This window comes from Phalacrocorax aristotelis, chromosome 5 (genome assembly GCF_949628215.1).
Source record: "Phalacrocorax aristotelis chromosome 5, bGulAri2.1, whole genome shotgun sequence".
In the NCBI taxonomy this organism is placed as follows: domain Eukaryota; kingdom Metazoa; phylum Chordata; class Aves; order Suliformes; family Phalacrocoracidae; genus Phalacrocorax; species Phalacrocorax aristotelis.
Genome location: NC_134280.1, coordinates 49,498,725 through 49,517,975, shown reverse-complemented (window position 1 = coordinate 49,517,975; position 19,251 = coordinate 49,498,725). Strand labels below are relative to the sequence as shown.

General features: G+C 46.1%; 1 protein-coding gene across 5 annotated transcripts in view; it reads right to left on the bottom strand.

Moving 5' to 3' along the window:
* SLC1A2 (solute carrier family 1 member 2) overlaps positions 1–19,251 on the bottom strand; it is a 100,112-nt gene extending 80,861 nt beyond the window's left edge. The window contains exons 1-2 of one of the 5 annotated variants that reach the window (XM_075094352.1): positions 17,967–18,080; positions 15,760–15,961 (exon numbers count right to left, since the gene is read on the bottom strand). Coding sequence is in view for 1 of the 5 variants with exons in the window: in XM_075094349.1 (XP_074950450.1) it covers positions 17,967–17,983 (17 nt within the window). In the remaining 4 variants the exon portion in view is untranslated. Of the gene's footprint in view, positions 1–15,734; positions 15,962–17,966; positions 18,084–19,166 lie in introns of those variants that run through there. The other 4 variants (XM_075094353.1, XM_075094348.1, XM_075094349.1 and 1 more) reach the window with 4 other exon arrangements.

Sequence of the window (19,251 nt, the reverse complement as noted above, 5' to 3'; positions counted from 1 at the left end):
AGCTACACTAAAGGATTTTAGAAAAGGACTAGATTTAAGGCTAAAATATAGAGCCTTTTCAGTTCCACATACATCATTTGAATATTTCAAAAGGAAGTAAGAGTCTAATTCTTGGTCAGAGGGATGCCTATCTGAGAAGACATGGCAAGATACAGATATGGCTTAGCCAACTCCTATACCACCTTCTCCAGAGACTCTGGACAAAGGTTATGCTGAGGAGGAAATACAAGATAAGGATGTCTAGTACACTCACTAACCATTATAAATTATCCCAATGGCTGAAAATTAAAGCACCTGCTATAATTTTCTGATTTACACTGGGATGGGACTGTGAAGATCACTTCCACAGAGCCCAAATACTTCTTTTACACTGAACTTAGGACATGTTGAAACAGCAGAGAGAATCTGTTGATAAATCTTTAAGATATGTGTTTTGAGGGCACTAACACCTACACAGACAAACCAAATGCTAGCTATGCCATCTCCACTTTAAAGTAAATTTTGCAGTATATCAAATGAAGCGATTTAAAGCCATGGCATGTTTGTCAGTTATGTCCTAGAGACACCTGGCAACTTGGTGGCAGATCACCACTTGGACATAACAGTGACTGCATGTTTGCACGTGTTTCTTTTAGTATGTGTTCTTTAAAGGAAGACCCTTGACAATAATTGTTTATGGCCAATTTCAAGAAAACACACTATTCCATTCTTTTACACTTGGTCATGTTAAAAAATGCCCTGCTGGGTGCTAAATTACTTACCTAATTGCTTATTCAATGATAGACTAACTTTTTTTCTGCCTCCTGCTATTCTGTGCTGCTAGGCAGAATCTGAAGTTATGTCAAGATCATAAGCCATAAGAAAGAATCTACCTGTTGAAACATGACACATTATACCAGAAATTGTTAAAGAAACCATTGGCTTCCGTTAGGTTTTGACCTTCCTTTTCCTGAGTGCTTTTTTGTAATAGTCCGCAAAACAAAACATGATGGAAGGTTTGTGAAATGTGACAAGCTGGTCATCCATCACTAAGGATCTTTCCATTCTGGCTTTTGATGTATGTTTGGCAGTAGTGTATTTCCCGCCACTGGGAAATGTCTTACTTATCCTTCAGGTATGTACTTTTGATGTCTAAAAGCCTAGTTTTACAAATCAGCCACCGTTAATAAACACATCCATTTCACAACAGTGCTTAGAAACAGCAGTCCTGAGAAATGCAGTCTGCCTCTAAAAATAAACAGTTGTTTTCAGGTTTTTAGATATTTTAAGCTTCTTGGGGAAAAAAAAAAAAAAGAGAGAGAGAGAAAGCAAAAGGAGAACATAAGCATACCGAAACAATTCAACAGATCTGAAGACAACCTGGTATTTTCTTTTCACATGAGGAGGGAAGCCACTGCAGGACCACACAAAAAAGCAAGTTCAGCCCCTCATCTGGCCTCCTGCTGCTCTAGTCAGGCAGCAAGGGGGCAACCAACATTGCCTAGGATGAAAAGTGTGGGAAACAGATAGTTTTGCATTACCTGACTGGCTATGGCGACAGGAGAACTGTCCTATCTATAGCCACAGATTCCTGTGTGACGACAGGAAGCAAACCTCACACCTCCATCCATAAAGATGAGAATACATTACTTCTCTTAAGGTGTCTCTGACTTCTCTGTTTAGACAGCAAGATAAATTAGGAGACATTAGTCTTTCTGTACATGTCATTCTAGGCCCAAAGAGGCGCGTCTTAGGCATTCTGGTTTAACAGCATTAAACAGATTGGAAAACCACACCTTGATCTGGCCGCTCTTGATATGCCGTGGATGAGAACGGAGGTTGCTGAAACTACCATTTTTCTTGATGGCAGAAGGAGTATAAATAGCACAGAAACTGGCTGGAAGTTAAAACACTCCTCCTCTTTCCTTTCTCTCCCCCTTGAAAATAATGAAGAAACAGTATATGACAGCTACTGTGATTTTCTTATGGTGTCTAAAATCATGGAAATACTTCACTTAGAGGATGATGTATGGCCACCGTGTAACCCAGGGTAATTAGCAGGCATCAACACACAGGCACAAGATGGTAATTAATTTGTCCCCCCCCTTTTCAGTTCTCAGTCTTGAGGCCAAGTCAGACCTCCAGGCACCAACTGCTGTTTCTGCAGCTCCTGCTTAATGTGCCTGCCCAACCCGTGCCCCGTTCTGGCAGGTTCCTCTCATCAGCTCTAAGCAGCTTCCAAGTGACAACTTTCAGTGCTCCCTCTGCAGATGTAGAACTGGTGGCTTTAAATGTCAGAGCTCTAGCTCTTCCTTCCCATCACCTCCAGCACTTAGTGGGCAATGGCTCTCAGGAGCAGCCTAGTGATCTCAGACATGTGCTGACTGCTGAAATCCTCCTGTATTTGCATGAGGAGGAGGGATGCAATAGCTGCTACACTGGTTCAGGTATCACAATGATTTTCTACCTTCAATGCAAAACCTCAATAGAAAATATTATGAACTGTTACCACCCAGTAGAATTAAACTATCACTTAACACTTTTTCAAGTCAGTTATATCAATCTTACACCATCATTATATCAATTTGTCAAGGCGTCTAAGCAATGAACCAATTTCATATGCAGGTTGAATAGCACGACATACAGCAGAATATTATTGTACTTATCAAAGTAAATGACAAATCTAGGTTGAGTGATCCAGACACAGGGGGAAACTTCACTGATGAAATATTATTGTTCTTAATGTTTTTTTTGTTAAGGGCTACATATGCTAGCTCCACAGGATATTTTGGGAGCAGCCCAAAGATCAAAATGGTCAGGAATAAAGATTTTGGCATTCGAGCCTTTCTATGACTACATCTTTACTATTCCCTCAAGACAGCAAAACACATTCTTTCCTCCTGATTTGGACAATACATCCAGATTAACTAACACCATTGTTATTTTGAATTAGAAAATGTTTCTGTAGGTTAGTGAATAAATAAAACGTACAAACTGAGTTGGTTTTGGACTCCACCTTACTCCTGCTCTCACCGGGGCCCCTACATCAAGGGGCCATAAAAACTAATGGTGTCTTTTTTTTTAGCTAGCAGAAAAGCAGCACACAAAGAAGTTCTGGTAATAAACACTGCCACGCACTCACTGCTGCAGTCTGCTGGACCTCTATAAGAGACTGCAAGTTGTCCGAAGCAGACAACTGTCTGTCTTTCTACTGTAAATGGATGTAACAGTTAATATATGGCTGGACTCCGATTCCAACCCCAGGCTTTTGGACACTGCCAGCACAATGACAAACGGCATGATCTTAAGCAGATTTATCTCCTAAGACACAGAGGCTTCCAAAGCATGCACAACTATGAAATTGAGGTACCTAAACTCAACAGCCTACCTCATTTGTGGAAAGGCAAAATAACATAACTGTTTAAGAGCACTTGGTAACACAATACCATCACCTAAGGCAAGAAGTTGGTGAGAATCCAAGGTGGACAGAACAGGATTCCTAAAACAATTTAGCTATGTATGTTCTTGCTTTATGTTTCACAAAATCCTTAACCGCTACTGATAGTAACATCTTATTGCTAAATATTATTGAGGAAAAAAAAGTGTCTAGGCAAAAATAGCTGGGTATGATACATTCCAACCAACATACTGGGATTTTACCCTTTGCCCTATGATTTTGCATCTACTGCCAGGTTACCTAAAAAAATGGGGCTTACACAACCACACCATCCTTGTGGGTTTTATCTGTCTCCTGCTGCCCAGTAAGTCTTTCCATCTATTAACTGATTTCAAGCCAGACACAATCAGGGGATCAACATCAGAAAGATATTCAAGCCTCGGTTACTGCGTGAGGGTGAAGACCCCCTAGATCTCCCTGAGGGAGGGAGAGAGGATGCAGCAGGAGCTCAAGCTTTATTCAGTTTGCAAGGGTGCCACCATGTGACACAAACCCGTTCCCAGAAAAGGGAGATAGGAATGACCTCCTCAAGGCACTCCAGCAACTCACTTGAAGAGGTGGTGACTGCTATGGGGCCCTCCTGCCCTTAACTTCGAGCCCAGTATGGTGCCTTTCAGATGGTCTCCAGGCTCCCCTCAGAAAGGGCTGTTAGAAACACCCCCCCTTCAGTTGACCACCATGGAACATATGCCTGCCAGCACAATAGGAAAGAAAGCAAGAAGGAAGGCAACAGCTAATCCTGGAAGCAGAGGAAGACTTCTGCTGAGGTGCTTTGGTATTACAGTGAGACAGGTTTTGTAACACTTTTGGCCTACATAGCTGTGAAGGTTCCTCTGACACTTTTTATATCAATAGGAATAGTATCTCCCGGCAGTTTCCAGCATGGGAGGTTGTCATCTGCCTGTTCTAAGTCCCCCTAAAATGTTGGGTGAGTGATTCTGATCTGTTTTTCACTTCCTGTCCTAGATTGCTGTGATATAAATAGCAGCCAGGTGTTAATTAATTCCCATATGCATGCGTGTGTGGGGATGCCATGTGTTTATGTTCCTGTGCGCTTTTAAGGACAAATCTTTTCTCAGTTACTACAGCAAGAGTAGCTCTTACACAGATAAGGACCAGATGCTTAATTAATGAGGTAGCTCTCTGCCTCAAAGGAAGCGTACTGCAACTGTACACATTCGGTATGCCACTTCTGCCATTGTATGGACCCAAGAGACCTCTGCACATTTGGCATGAACTTGCCACAGAAGCCTCCACATTCTGTGTGACTGGAGGCTATGGTTTACCTGCAGCCATGCTTTGCTCCAGTCTGTGCTGCTTGTGACGAATAGGACAATACTGTTCGCCAGTGGTTTACATACACAAACATCTCAACAGACCATGGCAGCATCTCAGCTTGTGGCCGCAGAAGCAGCCGTGCTGCCAGCATGCACATGAGGATCCAGAAGATGAAAAGAGCCTGCCAGGAAGCTGTCCAGTGGGGAGCGCTTACCTGAGGAGCATCAGTAACGAACTGAGGGTAAACTTACATTAGCAATTTAGTCCAAATCAGCAGCGAGCTTCTGGAGTGACGATGCCCACCTGTTGTGCTCCAGTTGGCATTGCAGAGCTGTGTAATTCAGACACACTGAATTACTTTTTAATTAAGCTACACCAGGAAGTGTAGCACACCTAAGACTCTCCATTCTTGGAGCACACCTAAGACTCTCCACATACTAACCAGTGTAGTGTGGACTTATCAGGACTAACTATTCCTGTTGGGCTGGACTACTGTTCATGTATACATAGCCTGAAGCCAATCTCATGAAAAATCAGTAACATGGACACGGTAATAGTACAGTATGGTGTGCCAGCAGTACATGGCATCACAGCTGTTTCCAAGAACTGAGATATGAAGATGCTACATGGAGACAGCTGCATACTATGTGTTTGTGGTATACAGAATCTCAGAACAGTTAAGGTTGGAAGGGACCTCTGGAGAGCCTCTAGTCCACTCTCATACCCCCAGTTACATGTTCCATATGTGTTGGCATTTTTTTAAATTAAGGAAGCCATGGTCCTAGATGGTCAGTGGTTAGTACAAATCACAAATGCTGGCCATAATTTTTATACTCTAGAAAAAATAATATTGATCTTTTTTTCCTTGGACTGAGAAACCTGTTGAGAAACAGGCTTTCAAGGCTCTGTACAGGCCTGACCTGGGACATAAAGGGTACCCATGTCTGCCTCTGCACTAGTCTGGGACATCCATACTAGCACTCTCCTGTGCTCAAGCTAATTACCTTGGTTAAGAGGCAGCCCTTAGCCTGGATACAATGCTGGGCTAATACAGTTACACCACCTTCAGGATCTAAACTTCTCCCTGATCATGTTGCTCCTCCAGGTTGGAAAGATGTACCAGAGATGTCAGTTAACCCCTCTAAGAGGGTGCTGCATAAGACACACTTGCCTAAAGGAATAGGAACAGGGAGGTTTGCCCACAGCACCTGCCAGACAGCCTTTGTAAATGACGTGCAGTGTGTCAGAAGCTTAGCCATGCACGTGACTTGTTTTCCAGTGTAATCTCTGTCACTCACTGTCCCTGTGAGAGAGCAAATCTCCAAGATCCAAACTTAACTCAGCTGCTGGGGTTAGCACAGTAAATGACAGGAGGAAAGTACAATGAACAGGTGGAAAGGCAAACATCAGGGGATCCTGCCTTGGGGGAGATGAAGTCCACCATCTGGAAACCACATGGTATGGCTTTAGGAGGCCACAAACAAATCAGAGGTGCCGTCACTCTCAGATTTGAAGGACAAATTTGGCAGTGGGACTAAGTAAGTCTAACTTGATTCACACAGAAATGTGAACTAGCAGGTGATACACTTATAGCTCCCCTTAGACCTGCTAACCTGTCTTCCCTGGAGTAGATGTGCAGGGATAAATTAATGCATTTACACTTCTGTCAAGTATCAGTTTGAATGCAGGTTTTACTACTACCCTCTCTAAGCATTCTAGTACCGAATTGACTATCTTCTCACTCACACAGATTTTACACTTGGATACATCATGCATTATTCTGGATAAGCTGAAGGGGTGACCGATAATATTTACACTTGCCCTGAAATATCCACTTCAGAGGTGCTGTCCATTGTCTTCTTATTGGGGATGCAGTCAATAGCTATCACAGAACAAGAAAAAGCTGAGTTCCTGGATGGAGCTGAAGGACCTTGACTTTGGTAATGTCAGTTGCATCCTGCCCACCCAACAGAGACAGGCAGGCAGCCCCTATCCCTATATAGGGTTAACAGTATTAAAAGCCAATGCTGCAAACCTACCATTGTGAAAATCAACACCATAAAATACACTAACAGGTTTTGAGATTAACAGAGAAAAGGCTCAAAACTTCCTGGCAATTTTGGAAGCCAGAGCCGTGAACCAGCTGAAGACAGAATCAGATATGCTTTTGTATGCAGCCAGATAAGAAGAAATATTTTAGTCCAAACTAAACAAAATAGTACTGAAGCGTAGAGACTTGGCAAAACCTCTTTTCAACAGGCTGTCTTCACAGAGACTCTAGGTGAGTCATCAGTGTATGGTGACCAGGAAAGAGAATTATTACTAAAAAGGATAAAATAGAAGCCATGAGAAATAAAAGAATGACAACAGAGATGCTTGGAAGTGTAGAAAGTAGACCAATATCTAATGATAAAAGAGAAAGCCAAAAATTACTGTGGAAATATATAAGGTGGAATTAAAATACACCAGTATGACAGAAACAGCAGCGAAGTTTACTAAATAAAACTGTTGAAGAAAGAAGACAGTATCTGTAATGGAGCAACAAAGCATACACATATATGTACGTATACATAATGTATATTACAGTTGTAGGCAACTCCCTTCTGAGGGGAACAGAGGGTCCAATATGCCAATCAGACCCTCTTAGTGAAGTCTGCTGCCTCCCTGGGGCCTGAGTTAAGGACATCACTAGGAAACTTCCTAGCCTGGTATGGCCTTTGGACTATTACCCATTACTGCTCTTCCACGTGGGTGGCGATGAAACCGCAATATGCAGTCCAAGGGCAATCAAAAGAGATTTCAGGGCCTTGGGACGGTTAGCGAGGGAATCTGGAGCACAGGTTATTTTTTCCTCTCTCCTTCCAGTTTCAGGCAGCAACACTGGAAGGAACAGATGCACCAAGTCTGTTAATGCATGGCTCTGTGACAGGTGTTATTGACACAATTTGGGTTTTTTTTGATAATGGGATGGCCTACACGGCACCGGCCTGCTGGCATCAGATGGGATTTACCTTTCTGAAAGGAGGAAGAGGGTCTTTGCTCATGAGCTAGCAGGGCTTATTGACAGAGCTTTAAACTAGACTTGAAGGGGGAGGGGGAACATATCAGGCGTGCCCATGAAAAGCTGTGGGACGGCACACCAAGGTTAGAGGGATGGGGTGCCAGCAAGGGCCCTCAGCCTGTTGCTCTGAGACATGCTGGCCACACTGGAGCACACTTGAAGTCTTACAGAGATGAGCCAGGGGCTCCTGAGGTAATAGGAGCCAACAGAAAAACATCAGTGAAATACCTCAAAAGAATTAAGGGGTGTTCCTCTAAGGTGACACAGCAGACAGCCCAGCTTTACGTGCCTCTACACCAATGCATGCAGCATGGGCGACAAACAGGAGGAGTTGGAAGCCACCATGCTGCTAGAAAGCTGCAACCTAGTTGCCGTTACTGAAGCTTGGTGGGACAAATCCAGTGACTGGAGTGCATCTATCGATGGTTACAAGCTTTTTGGAAGGGACAGGCAAGGTAGGAGAGGTGGAGGGGTTGCCCTCTACATTGAGAAATGGATAGAGTGTGAAGAGCTGTCTCTGAAGAATGGCAACAAGTAGGTTGAAAGCTTATAGGTGAGAATTAGAGATAGAGGCAACAAAGGGAACCTTGTGGTTGGTGTCTACTGCAGGCCGCCTGACCAAGGGGAGCATATTGACAAAGCCTTCTTACTCCAGCTAGAGAAGGCATTGTGCTCGCAGGCTCTCATCCTGCTGGGGCACTTCAGCCACCCCGACATCTGCTGGTAAAGTAGCACAGCGACCTGTAGGCAATCCAGAAGATTCCTGGAATGCACTGAGGATACCTTCTTAAGCCAGGTCACAGACAGCCCTACCAGAGGGGATGCGATACTGGACCTGATGGTCACCAATGCAGGTGAGCTAACTGGTGACGTCAAGACTGGAGGCAGCCTGGGCTGCAGGGAACATGCACTGGTGGAGTTTGCAGCCCTGAGAGATATGGGTCAGATGAAGAGTAAAGTCAGGACCCTGAATGCAAACTTCCAGCTGTTCAAGGAGTAGGTCAATAGGACCCCCTGGGAAACTGCCCTCAGGGACAAGGGAAGAGAACAGAACAGGCAGATCTTTAAGGATGTTTTCCATAGAGCACAAGAGCTCTTGATCCCCAGGACAAGAAGGAAATGCACAGGCAGTGGAAGCAGGGACAGATATCCTGGGAAGAGTATAGGACGCTGCCCAGTTGTGGAGGGATGGGGTCAGGAAGGCCAGGGCATGGCTGGAGCTGAACTTGGCAAGGGATGCAAAGAATAACAAGAAGGGCTTCTACAGGTATGTCAGCCAGAAAAGAAACATCAAAGAAAGTGTACCGCACATGATGAGAAAGACTGGCAAACTGATAAAAATGGAAAAGGAGAAGGCTGGGGTGCTCAACAACATTATGGCTCAGTCTTCACTGGCAATCTCTCTTCCCACACCTTTCAAGTGGATGGACCTCAAGGCAGGGCTGGGGGAGGAAAGTCCCTCCCACTTTCAGAGAAGATCAGGTTCAAGACCACCTGAGGACCTGAATATACATAAGTCAATGGGACCTGACGAGATGCATCCAAGAGTCCTGAGGGAACTGGCTGATGTAGTTGCCAAGCCACTCTCCACAGTATGTGAAAAGCCATGGCAGTCAGGTGAAGTCCCCAGGGACTGGGAAAAGGGAAACATTGCACCCATTTTTAAAAAGGGTAGAAGGGAGAGCCCTGTGAACTACCGTCCTGTCAGACACACCTCTGTGCCTGGGAGGATCATGGAACGGATCCTCCTAGAAGCTAACCTAAGGCACATGGAGCACAGGGAGGTTATTTGAGACAGCCAGCATGGCTTCACCAAGGGCAAGTCCTGCCTGGCCAACCTAGTGACCTTCTACGATGGGCTGAATACATCAGTGGACGAGGGAAGAGCCACTGATGTCATCTATCTGGACTTCTCTAAGGCCTTTGATGTGGTCATCCATAACATCCTTCTCTCTAAACTGGAGAGATATGGGTTTGATGGGTGGATGAGGAATTGGCTGGATGGTTGCAGCCAGATAGTAGTCAATGCCTTGATGTCCAGATAGAAATTGGTGATGAGTGGTGTCGTTCAGGGGTTTGTACTGGGACCAGTGCTGTTTGATATCTTCATCAGTGGTATAGACAGTGGATTGAGCACACCCTCAGCAAGTTTGCAGATGACACCAAGCTGAGTGGTGCAGTTGACATGAATGAGGAACAGGATGTCATCCAGAGGGACCTGGACAAGCTCAAGAAGTGGACCCATGTGAACTCGTGAGGTTCAACAAGCCCAAGTGCAAGGTCCTGCACCTGGTTTGGGGCAACTCAACACAATATCAATACAGGCTGGGGGATGAAGGCATTGAGAACAGCCCTGTGGAGAAGGACTTGGGGGTACTGGTGGATGAAAAGATGGACATGAGCCAGCAAAGTGCGCTCGCAGCCTAGAAGGGCAACTGTATCCTGGGCTGCATCAGAAGCAGCGTGGCCAGCAGGTCAAGGGAGGTGATTCTGCCCCTGTACTCCACTGTTGTCAGACCCCACCTGGAGAGCTGCGTCCAACTCCGGGGCCCTCAGCACAAGAAGGGCATGGACCTGTTGGAACGAGTCCAGAAGACGGCCACGAAAATGATCTGAGGGCTTGAGCACCTCTCCTATGAGGACAGGCTGAGAGAGTTGGGGGTTGTTCAGCCTGGAGAAGAGAGGGCTCCAGGGAGACCTTATTGCAGCCTTTCAGTACTTAAAGGGGGCTTATAAAGAAAGATGAGGACAGAGTTTTTAGCAGGGCCTGTTGGAATAGGACAAGGAGTAATGGTTTTAAACTGAAAGAGGGTGGATTTGGACTAGATATAAGGAAGCTATTTTTTACAGTGAGGATGGTGAAACACTGGAAGAGGTTGCCCAGAGAGGTGGTAGATGCCCCATCTCTGGAAACATTCCAGGTCAGGTTGGACGGGCTCTGACCAACATGATCTAGTTGAAGATGTCCCTGCTCAGTGCAGGGGGGCTGGACTAGATGACCTCTAAAGGACCCTTCCAACCCAAACCATTCTATGACTCTATATAAATTTAAATGCCTACAGGAACAGCCCAGAGTTTAACTCATGCATTGGGAAAATACTAAAAAACACTACAGAGCAGAAAGCAGCCTGGAAAAATTACTGATTTTTTACTTCATATTTGTATTTTTTAAACGTTGAGAAATAGATCAGTCGCAGTCACACTAAAAAAGATAAGCTTTGTTAGCAAAACTTAAAAAAACAACACAAAAAAGACAAATATTGTTTTTGTCAACCCAAAATGTTTCCCTAATACACAGTGAAGTGTTTTCCTTTGTATTGGAGCCCCTACCATTTCATTTTAGTCTTCCTTTTTTCATTGACTGTTTTTCCAGTTGAAAAATAGGTTTGAAATGAATGTGTTTGGACTGAAACTAAGCATTTATTTTTAAAAAGTAAAAATTAAAGGTTTTTCATTTCTAAATTCCCTTTCCACCTTCTTTTCTTTAAAGCACTAAAATTAATTTGCTTTCTCAGACATGTCAGTGAACCAGAAATACTGCATTTTTGTGAATTTCACACTGTTCTCCTAAAGACACCTGTAATTAGCAGGAGTGTTCCTTAATTCTTTTATGCCTTGGTTCTTTTTGGTCTTCTTTGTAAGGATCCCCAATTTAGAATTGCTTACACAGATCAAATATGTTCCTGATAAAAGTTAGAAACCATAATGACCTTTGAACCTAGTCTGTTATCTTTCCCAAGCACTGAGACATGCATTGTAACTAACTGTCTTAAAGCTTTTAAGTATACTGAGAGGCTTTGAAATTAACATAGAAGTAGGATTAAATATGTAAAAGCATGCTTATTTTTATTGCTTGTATGCCTCTGGAAATAGCATTTTAAACTAACAAGCTGGAGGCTAAAAGTGTGAAATATTGTACTGACTTGGCAAGAGAGGAGTTTTCATTAGCAGATGGACAATAACAGAGATGATGGATTTGAGAGATCTAGCCAATGCTTTCACGAACTCATACAATTAATTGTTTTAAATAGCAGGTATTGCAACACATTGGGCTGGGGAGGGGAATTAAATCATACAGAAAATTAAAAGGTATTAAATGAGAAGGTACTGAAGATGAAGGCCCACTTTTTAGCACTGCGTCTTCTCTCCACACCCCTCCCAAGCACACAGCTTCACAGCTTGCTCCCGTATGAAGGCAGCTCTTTGCAGAGATAGCCTGGCACTGCAGGCTGGGGTTAGCGTGGGCTCCGCGTCCCCCCACATACACAGCCCCGGCGCTCCCACTCTCACATACACTGAGAAGGAACCCGCATGCCAACCACACAGCTACACAGGTGAAACAGGACAGAGTTTGAATGATAGCCTTTCTTAACCAAAAAACTGTGACCCTTTAAACACTGCTCACAAATTTACAGTTATTAGTGACCTTGGTTGGGATAGCCTGTAGATCAAGGGGAAACAGGAAGACGAAGAAGAAAAATTAAACACAGTAACTTGCTAGATTAGAAATACCGTCCTGCTCTGTAGGCTGAGTTCTTTGTGCACTTGTACATATACAACTGCATGTATGTTCATGGAGGAGGGTGTACATATGTGCTTATCTATCTCACGGAAAGCCACAGTAAGGCCAGACTTTTGAAAACATCAGCCATTTTTTAAGGAAGCACTATCTCCCTTTAGCCTTTGTATATCTAATCCAATACTATAACCTGCTTTTTCCAAAAAGGTCAGAATAAATAAGCCCCTGTAGACTTTGAAATAAGTATTTTAATCCTTGTGCATCTATATAAGGATCTGGATATGTTGAAAAATGGAATTAATGTCTAGATGACAACTTCTTTTGAAAGCGTAGATCAAGGCCAAACTAAAGGTTGGGGCCATGAGAACTATCGTGTCATCAGATTAGTTTTAAGGAACATGAGTTATCTTCTTTAGAACCTAATTCTGTTTTACTGAAATTGATGAGAGATTTGAAATCAACAACAGTGAAATGAGGTCAGAGCCACAGCTGATATGTCTAATTAATAGGTTACATCCACTCCATCTGTCCAACAAATGCCTGAGAAAGAGCATAGGGGAAAACATCTCCACCCTGAGTCAGTGCTGTTCAAATCCTGCATAAAAATAACAATGAGAGCTCTTGGAGGATTTCATCCTCTGAATTATCTAAACATGTGTGCCAGCACATTTCATCAAGTTTCCATTTTAAGGAATTTTGTGGGTAAATTACAGAGTAAAAACTCAGATGACAAGAAATCTGTGGGTGTGCTTGTTGTACATATCGCGGCAGATCCTGAAAACCCACTCCTCTGTGTAGGTGTCTGAGCCCTACCATGAAATGCAAAGATAATTTTTCTGAATCACCTAGGTGTGTCCCGTTGTCTCTGGGCTAGGCAGGTAACATGTGTTGGCCATCTCCCTTTCAGACTTTGCCTTGACAATGCAGCAAGTGGCTTTAGGACTCCTACTCCAAGATCCAAAACCACCACAGCCGCACGACTGAAACACTAATCCTGTATAATAAATTAATTCTTAAGGTTCAAATTCGTTCAAAAACATTGACAGGTTAAGTTGCATCCATAGGGCTTGATGCCAGGTAAGGCATTTATTATTTGCGCCTCCTGTGCTAACTTTACGTTGAACTAATAATCGTCTTTCTACAGCTAGTATAAAACCTGTGTGAGTTCCACACTATATCCTATGACTAATTTTAGAGAAATTAAATCATATGCTCCCTGACCTGGACCAAACTCCTGCTGCGTGGTGATCGGGTAGTACAGACAAACCGTATTCATGACTGTAGGACTGTAGCTTCAGAGACAGTGAAACTTGAGTTGAGGGTGTCTATAGAAGAAGAATGTAGGAACGATCAAGTTTGGAGAGGAGGAATGGATTGCAGCTGGGGTTTTTTGTTTTGTTTTGCTTTTCCTGTTAAATGAGATATTGATAAAGTCAAATATCAAGACAGGGATGTCTGCAGCTTGCTTGCAGTATATCTGCTACTCTGAACAGAATGGGAGCTCTGCATCCGTGCCATTTCATATTACGTAAGCACCATTTATATTAAGTGTACATAAAATTGTGAAGCACTTCCAACTATTTCACTAATCAAATCACAATGCTGAGCAATTACCCAGACTTCTGTATTTTCAAACATAACGTTTCAGCATACTATTACACTTCACTAGACTTATGCTGAAGCAGGGTGCATACACACACACGCACATGCAGACTTGCCTGTTAACTGTGTACCATATATCCACAAGAGTTACACCTCTCTTTTTTTCAAAAACCTGCCCTGGGACTGTTCTCTAGCACCAAGACTGATGGGAACGGAACATCAGCATTATTAAACTCTCCAAAATATGGTGATCGCATCCAAACTGCCCACGGGGAATGGCCACTGGCCCACGCTGACTCCCTAGCCATGCCTGTGAATTGGGAGAGGGCTGCCTAGCAAAAGCCATGGCACAACTGCTCTGAGGCCGACCTTCACGAAGAGGGTTGAGCTCCCTGCTCAGACACCTGCTCTGCCTCTGTTTAATTTACTACTATAGATGAAGTGATAGTGTCTCCTAGTGGCTGTATTCTTGAAGGAACACACTCAAACCCAAACTTTACACCTGAAACTCCGGCTCTTCAAACGTATACAAAATACAAATGCATCTCTAGATTTTCAGAGTCTCTAAAGTAGCATCACGCAAAGAGGTAAAATAAAATAAATAATTTAAACACTCAAGGTTTAATATTTGGTTTACAAAGGTTCATGCTGTTTTAACATGAAAACCTATCTCTAGGTTATACAAATGTGGGGTTTGGGTTTCTTTCTTTTGTTTTTTAAAATGTGTTAAACAGAGAGATGAGACCTAAACAAAACCTTGTGAAGCAAGCTGTTCAGGACTTTGCTGAAAGGTCTGGAAGCAACCAAGGAAATCAATTGGATGAGAGCCAACCTCATTTAACCTCTAGGTCCTCTCAGACCTTGTAAAAGCAAAGGAAATGCTTGAATGCTCTGCTATGGGTAAGTCTCCATAGGCAACCTACCACATACAGAGCCCTGTGCCAGACACCACAATCTGTGAATATGAAGTAATGTTTCTGGATGTTTGAAACATGCTAAGGACTTGCGAAAGAAGATGCTGGCATAGATCAGAAGGCCACTTCTCCCAGCAGCATCCTGTATGCACTCAGGGCCAGCAGAGGACGTTTAAACAGAGAACATAAAAACAAGCAACCCTGAGCAGTATCAATACTTGGTTCTAGCCTTTCTTCCTTGAATTAGCTATTTTCCATTTTCAGCACCAGCTAAACACCAAAAATCCATCTTGGTAATGAGATCTGTATTAGGGGATTTTGTGAAAGGAAGACTTAACAGTGAAGATACAGACAGCATATTCAACGTTAAGCCAAAGCCCTGCTAGCTGGAACTACAGCAAGGTAGGCCCAGAGGACACCTAAGTCTGATTTTGCCATCTTAGGGGACATGCCCTTTCTCATTTTCAACTGATTGAAGTTTCCTGTTGTCCACCATCCTCTTGGAACAGAAAGATTTGGACAGCAAACTTCCATACACGGATAAGCTTAACCAAATAAGACATTGAAAGAACAAAAGTAATGACTGGAAAGGTGCAGACAAGGAAATCTTTCCTAGCAAATCCTGGCTTTAAGCGACCTCTACTTCTTAACAACGGAATACAGATTTGCCTTCCTCTGTGTATATATCGGAGCCTTTGGTTGTTCGCAAAGTATCCCGTTGCACCCCCGACATCCCCATTTTAGAGATTTTATGTAAGCGCCTGTTAGAGGAGAAATAACACACTGCAAAAATGACTGTGTTTGGAGTAGTTCTATCACAACAAAATAAAGCCTTAATACACTTCAGATCTCGACCAACCTGTCTACCTGAACATCCCAAGAGCCATCAGACATAAACCTGGAGTGCATGCAGTTTGTCCCCACCTCCAGCAGGTCTTTCTCCATGTACCTGTGCGTGCCTGAGATACACCGCTCTGCTTGCAGCAAGGGGCGCTTTCTGCTACCTTTTTCCCACTGTGCCGGCACTGGTGGAAAGCCTTTCTCGAACAACGTCTGGTCAGTATTCACTTTTGCTGATGATCCTTATGGTGTCTGAGTTTGCTGACCTTTAGGCCAGGTTGTAAAGCTTATCTCTATCCTCAGCTTTTTACCTGAGGGGAGGGAAAGATGACAATTCAGTTTTGGAAGAAGTTCTCACTGGTAAAAAGGGATTGACAAGTGAAATGCTTCCCACTCAACTTGTTTTCCACACCTCCTTCAGCTATCGCTGAGCTCTAGTTGAATCATACCAAATAAACAGTTTCAGCATGTCTTAAGTCTAGGTAAGTTTCCTAAAAAGTTGGAAAGCAAAGCCTAAGCTTTTTGTTTCTTTTTACACCTTGACAGTTTAGCTCTATCCAGTAAGGAAAGCAAAAGCATGCATCTGTTGAAGCTTTGCTGTTTCTGGCGCCCTTATCTTCTTTAGCCCACCTGTTCGGTCAACTTCTTTTAAAAGCACCTCTCTTTCTACACACATTGAAAACCTCCTTTCATCCAAAGTTGACAAATCCCTCTAACACAGCCACCTCTCATCATGTCTCCTCTTATTAAACCCCTGCACAACACAACCCACGTTCCCCCACCAGTCAAAACCAAGCATAGACCTTTACAGCCGCCTTATGTGGGAATGAAAAACAGCAAGTGACCAGAGCACCCAGAGCAGAGTGAAAGTTGGGGTAGTCCAAGGATACAGAGGGCACAGAGAAGACAGAGCTGCAACCCTACGGATGTAGGCCGGTTCCTCCACCTTCGAGCTTCTTCCTCGTGGCTCCAGTCATTTGTTGACAGTACCTAGTTAACTGATTTCATTGTCAGAGGAAATGCTACAGGGCAGACTAAACTGCCGGGCTGCTACCAAAACAGGAAAGTACGAATTTGGAGCAGAAATTCCCCACAAAGGCAAGGCACTAGCAAATGGTAAGTTAGTTACCTCTGTCACAGTCCTGTGAAGAGCCAGAAGAGGCCCACAGATTTGCACTCTGTCAGACCCGGGGTAACGTCCTTTTTCTAAAGCTTTTCCAAAGCTAATGCTTCCTAACCTTCCACTCCTCCCAAGCCAACTGCGTGGGGCTCACTCCACGGAGAACCAGTTCCTTCCTTTGTCCAGTTAACAGGACACTTGGGTGCACACCCTCCCAGACATGTGTGTGTCAGGTTATTTAAATCAGCCTAGCAATTCTTTCAGCCTGAGAGACACAAAAGCAATATAAACAGAGCTCCCTTTTGCACTCTGTCCTCAGAGAGTCCTATCCAGAGCAGATCATGCTGATACAACCTGACAACATCCAGGGATAAAGGGAAGGCTCACATCAGACGCGGTCTAATGCTAGCTAGTATTCTAAGAGGGCAACCACTGATCAACCAAACGTTTTCTCTCCTCTCCTATGACCAGTTACCCTGTAAACCGAACAAGCCCCCAGCCTCATTGGAGCAACAAAGCGGCTGATCCTTGCCATCCTGTCAGGGGTAGGGAGAAAGGTCTCCTTCCAAGGAACACCACCAGGGCTGAACTGTGTTTGCGTTTCTTTAAAGCCTCTTGTATAACCCTTTGCCATTCCCAACATTTCTCTTGCTAGCACTGTAATGCATTTGGCACAAAACTGCAAAATTGCAAAACTCCTCAAGAAGTTGGATTTGTTTGTTGTCCTTTTAAGGGGTGGGTGGGCGGGTGGGGGGGACAGCTCCTTGGTTCTTTTTGAACTATTCATTATTATTATTATTATTATTATTATTATTATTATTATTATTATTATTATTATTATTATATATAGGAGGCTGCTCCCCCCTCCGCTTCTGTGTTAACCATTCACTTGGACTCTCCTTTCAGGCAGGTGATTTAAGCTCCATCTGCCCTCCAGGGGTTAAGTAAAGAAGTGATGGGAGGAAAAGCAAAACCTTTCCAGTGGCTCATATTTGAAATTCTTTTCCCCCCCTCCCCTCCTAAACAGGGCTCCTCTGCTTCTTGTCTCCCCTTGCTCCCCAAGTCTTCCGGCCGGGAACGGTAAAGGGCAAGGATTAACAATGAAGCAGATGGCAGGAAACTGTTACCAAAAGCACAATGCCGGACCCCCCACCCCCATCCTCCCGTTCCTCCCTCGCAAGAGACGGTCCCCTCACCCTTCTGTCGATGCCATGGTCCCGAAAGCCCCCCTGTCTTCTCAAGAGTCCAAGGGATTATTTTGGACAGTAGGGCACGAAGGAGGTTGGCTCTTTGGGATAACCCTCGCTCGCCTGCTGGGAAGAAGCACGCAATTCCTTGTAATCCTGGAGGCTCCGCAGGGCGAGGATCCGGCAGCTCCGCTCCGCGCTCGCCCCCGCCCCGCCGCGGGCTGTCTCTCTCCCGGTGCCCCGGGGACCGGCGCTGGAGCCCCGCGGCCGCCCGGCGCTGCCCGGCAGGGCGAGGAGGCGCTGGCACCTGGGCTGCGATCCCCGGCGCCCTCCCCTCGCCGTGGGCTGCCTGTGGGTGGGTGGGTGTGGGGGTGTGTGGGGGGTGTGTGCGGGAGGTGGGGGGGGCTTCACATCGGCGCGGCGGCGGCTGAGGCGGGATTGGAAGGCTTTAGCCCTCGAGCCGTGGATTTGCAGTCTATCCCTCTCTATTTTAGGCACGGGCTGACATCACGAGTCGTTGTTACTCCTATAAATCCCCCCAACCGCTCCTTGACAGGAGCGGAGCGGGGGGTGGTGAGCCCCTCGCAGGGGGAGGGCCGCCCGCTGCAGACCGCGACCTGCCCCGCTCCGCTCCCCGCGGACCGCCACCGCCTCCCCGGGCGGGCCCGGCCCTCCGTACCCCGAGAGCCCGGGGGAGCCGCCCGGGGGCGACGGGAAGGAGCGAATGCCGCAAATCCCGCAACACCGCCCCCCTCCCCCAGACACACACACCCCCCCTCCGCGGGGCCCGGCTGCCACCTCACGTCCCTCGGCGAACGGACCGGCGCGGCGGGAGGAAGAGCCCCGCAGCCCGCCGGGCTGAGAGGCACGCTGCCGCCGCCTCCCTCCCCGCAGCCGAGGCACCTGCCCCGCCGCCCTCCCTCAGGCGCGAGCGGGGCCCCGGCCCGGCGCGGCGCGGCGCGGCCCGGCGGCGCGGGGCGGTGCTGCCCCCTGCCGGGGAGGCGGCGGCGGCGCGGAGGCCCCACCTGCCGGCGCGGCGGGACCCCGGCCGCGGGGCGGCGGCGGCGCGTTCCCCCGGAGCCCCGCACCGCCACCGCTGCCGCCGCTGCCGCTGCCGCCCAGGGGAAGGAGGCCGCCACCCCGCGGGTGCCACGCAGCGCCTCTCCACCGGGCGCGGGTGTCTCCCCCCATCCCGCGCCGCGTCCCTACCTGCACCGCCCGCCGCCGCCGCGCCCCTCCGCGCCGCCCCGTCCCGCCCCGCCAGGGGGCGCCGTGCGCGGCGGGCCCGGGGAGG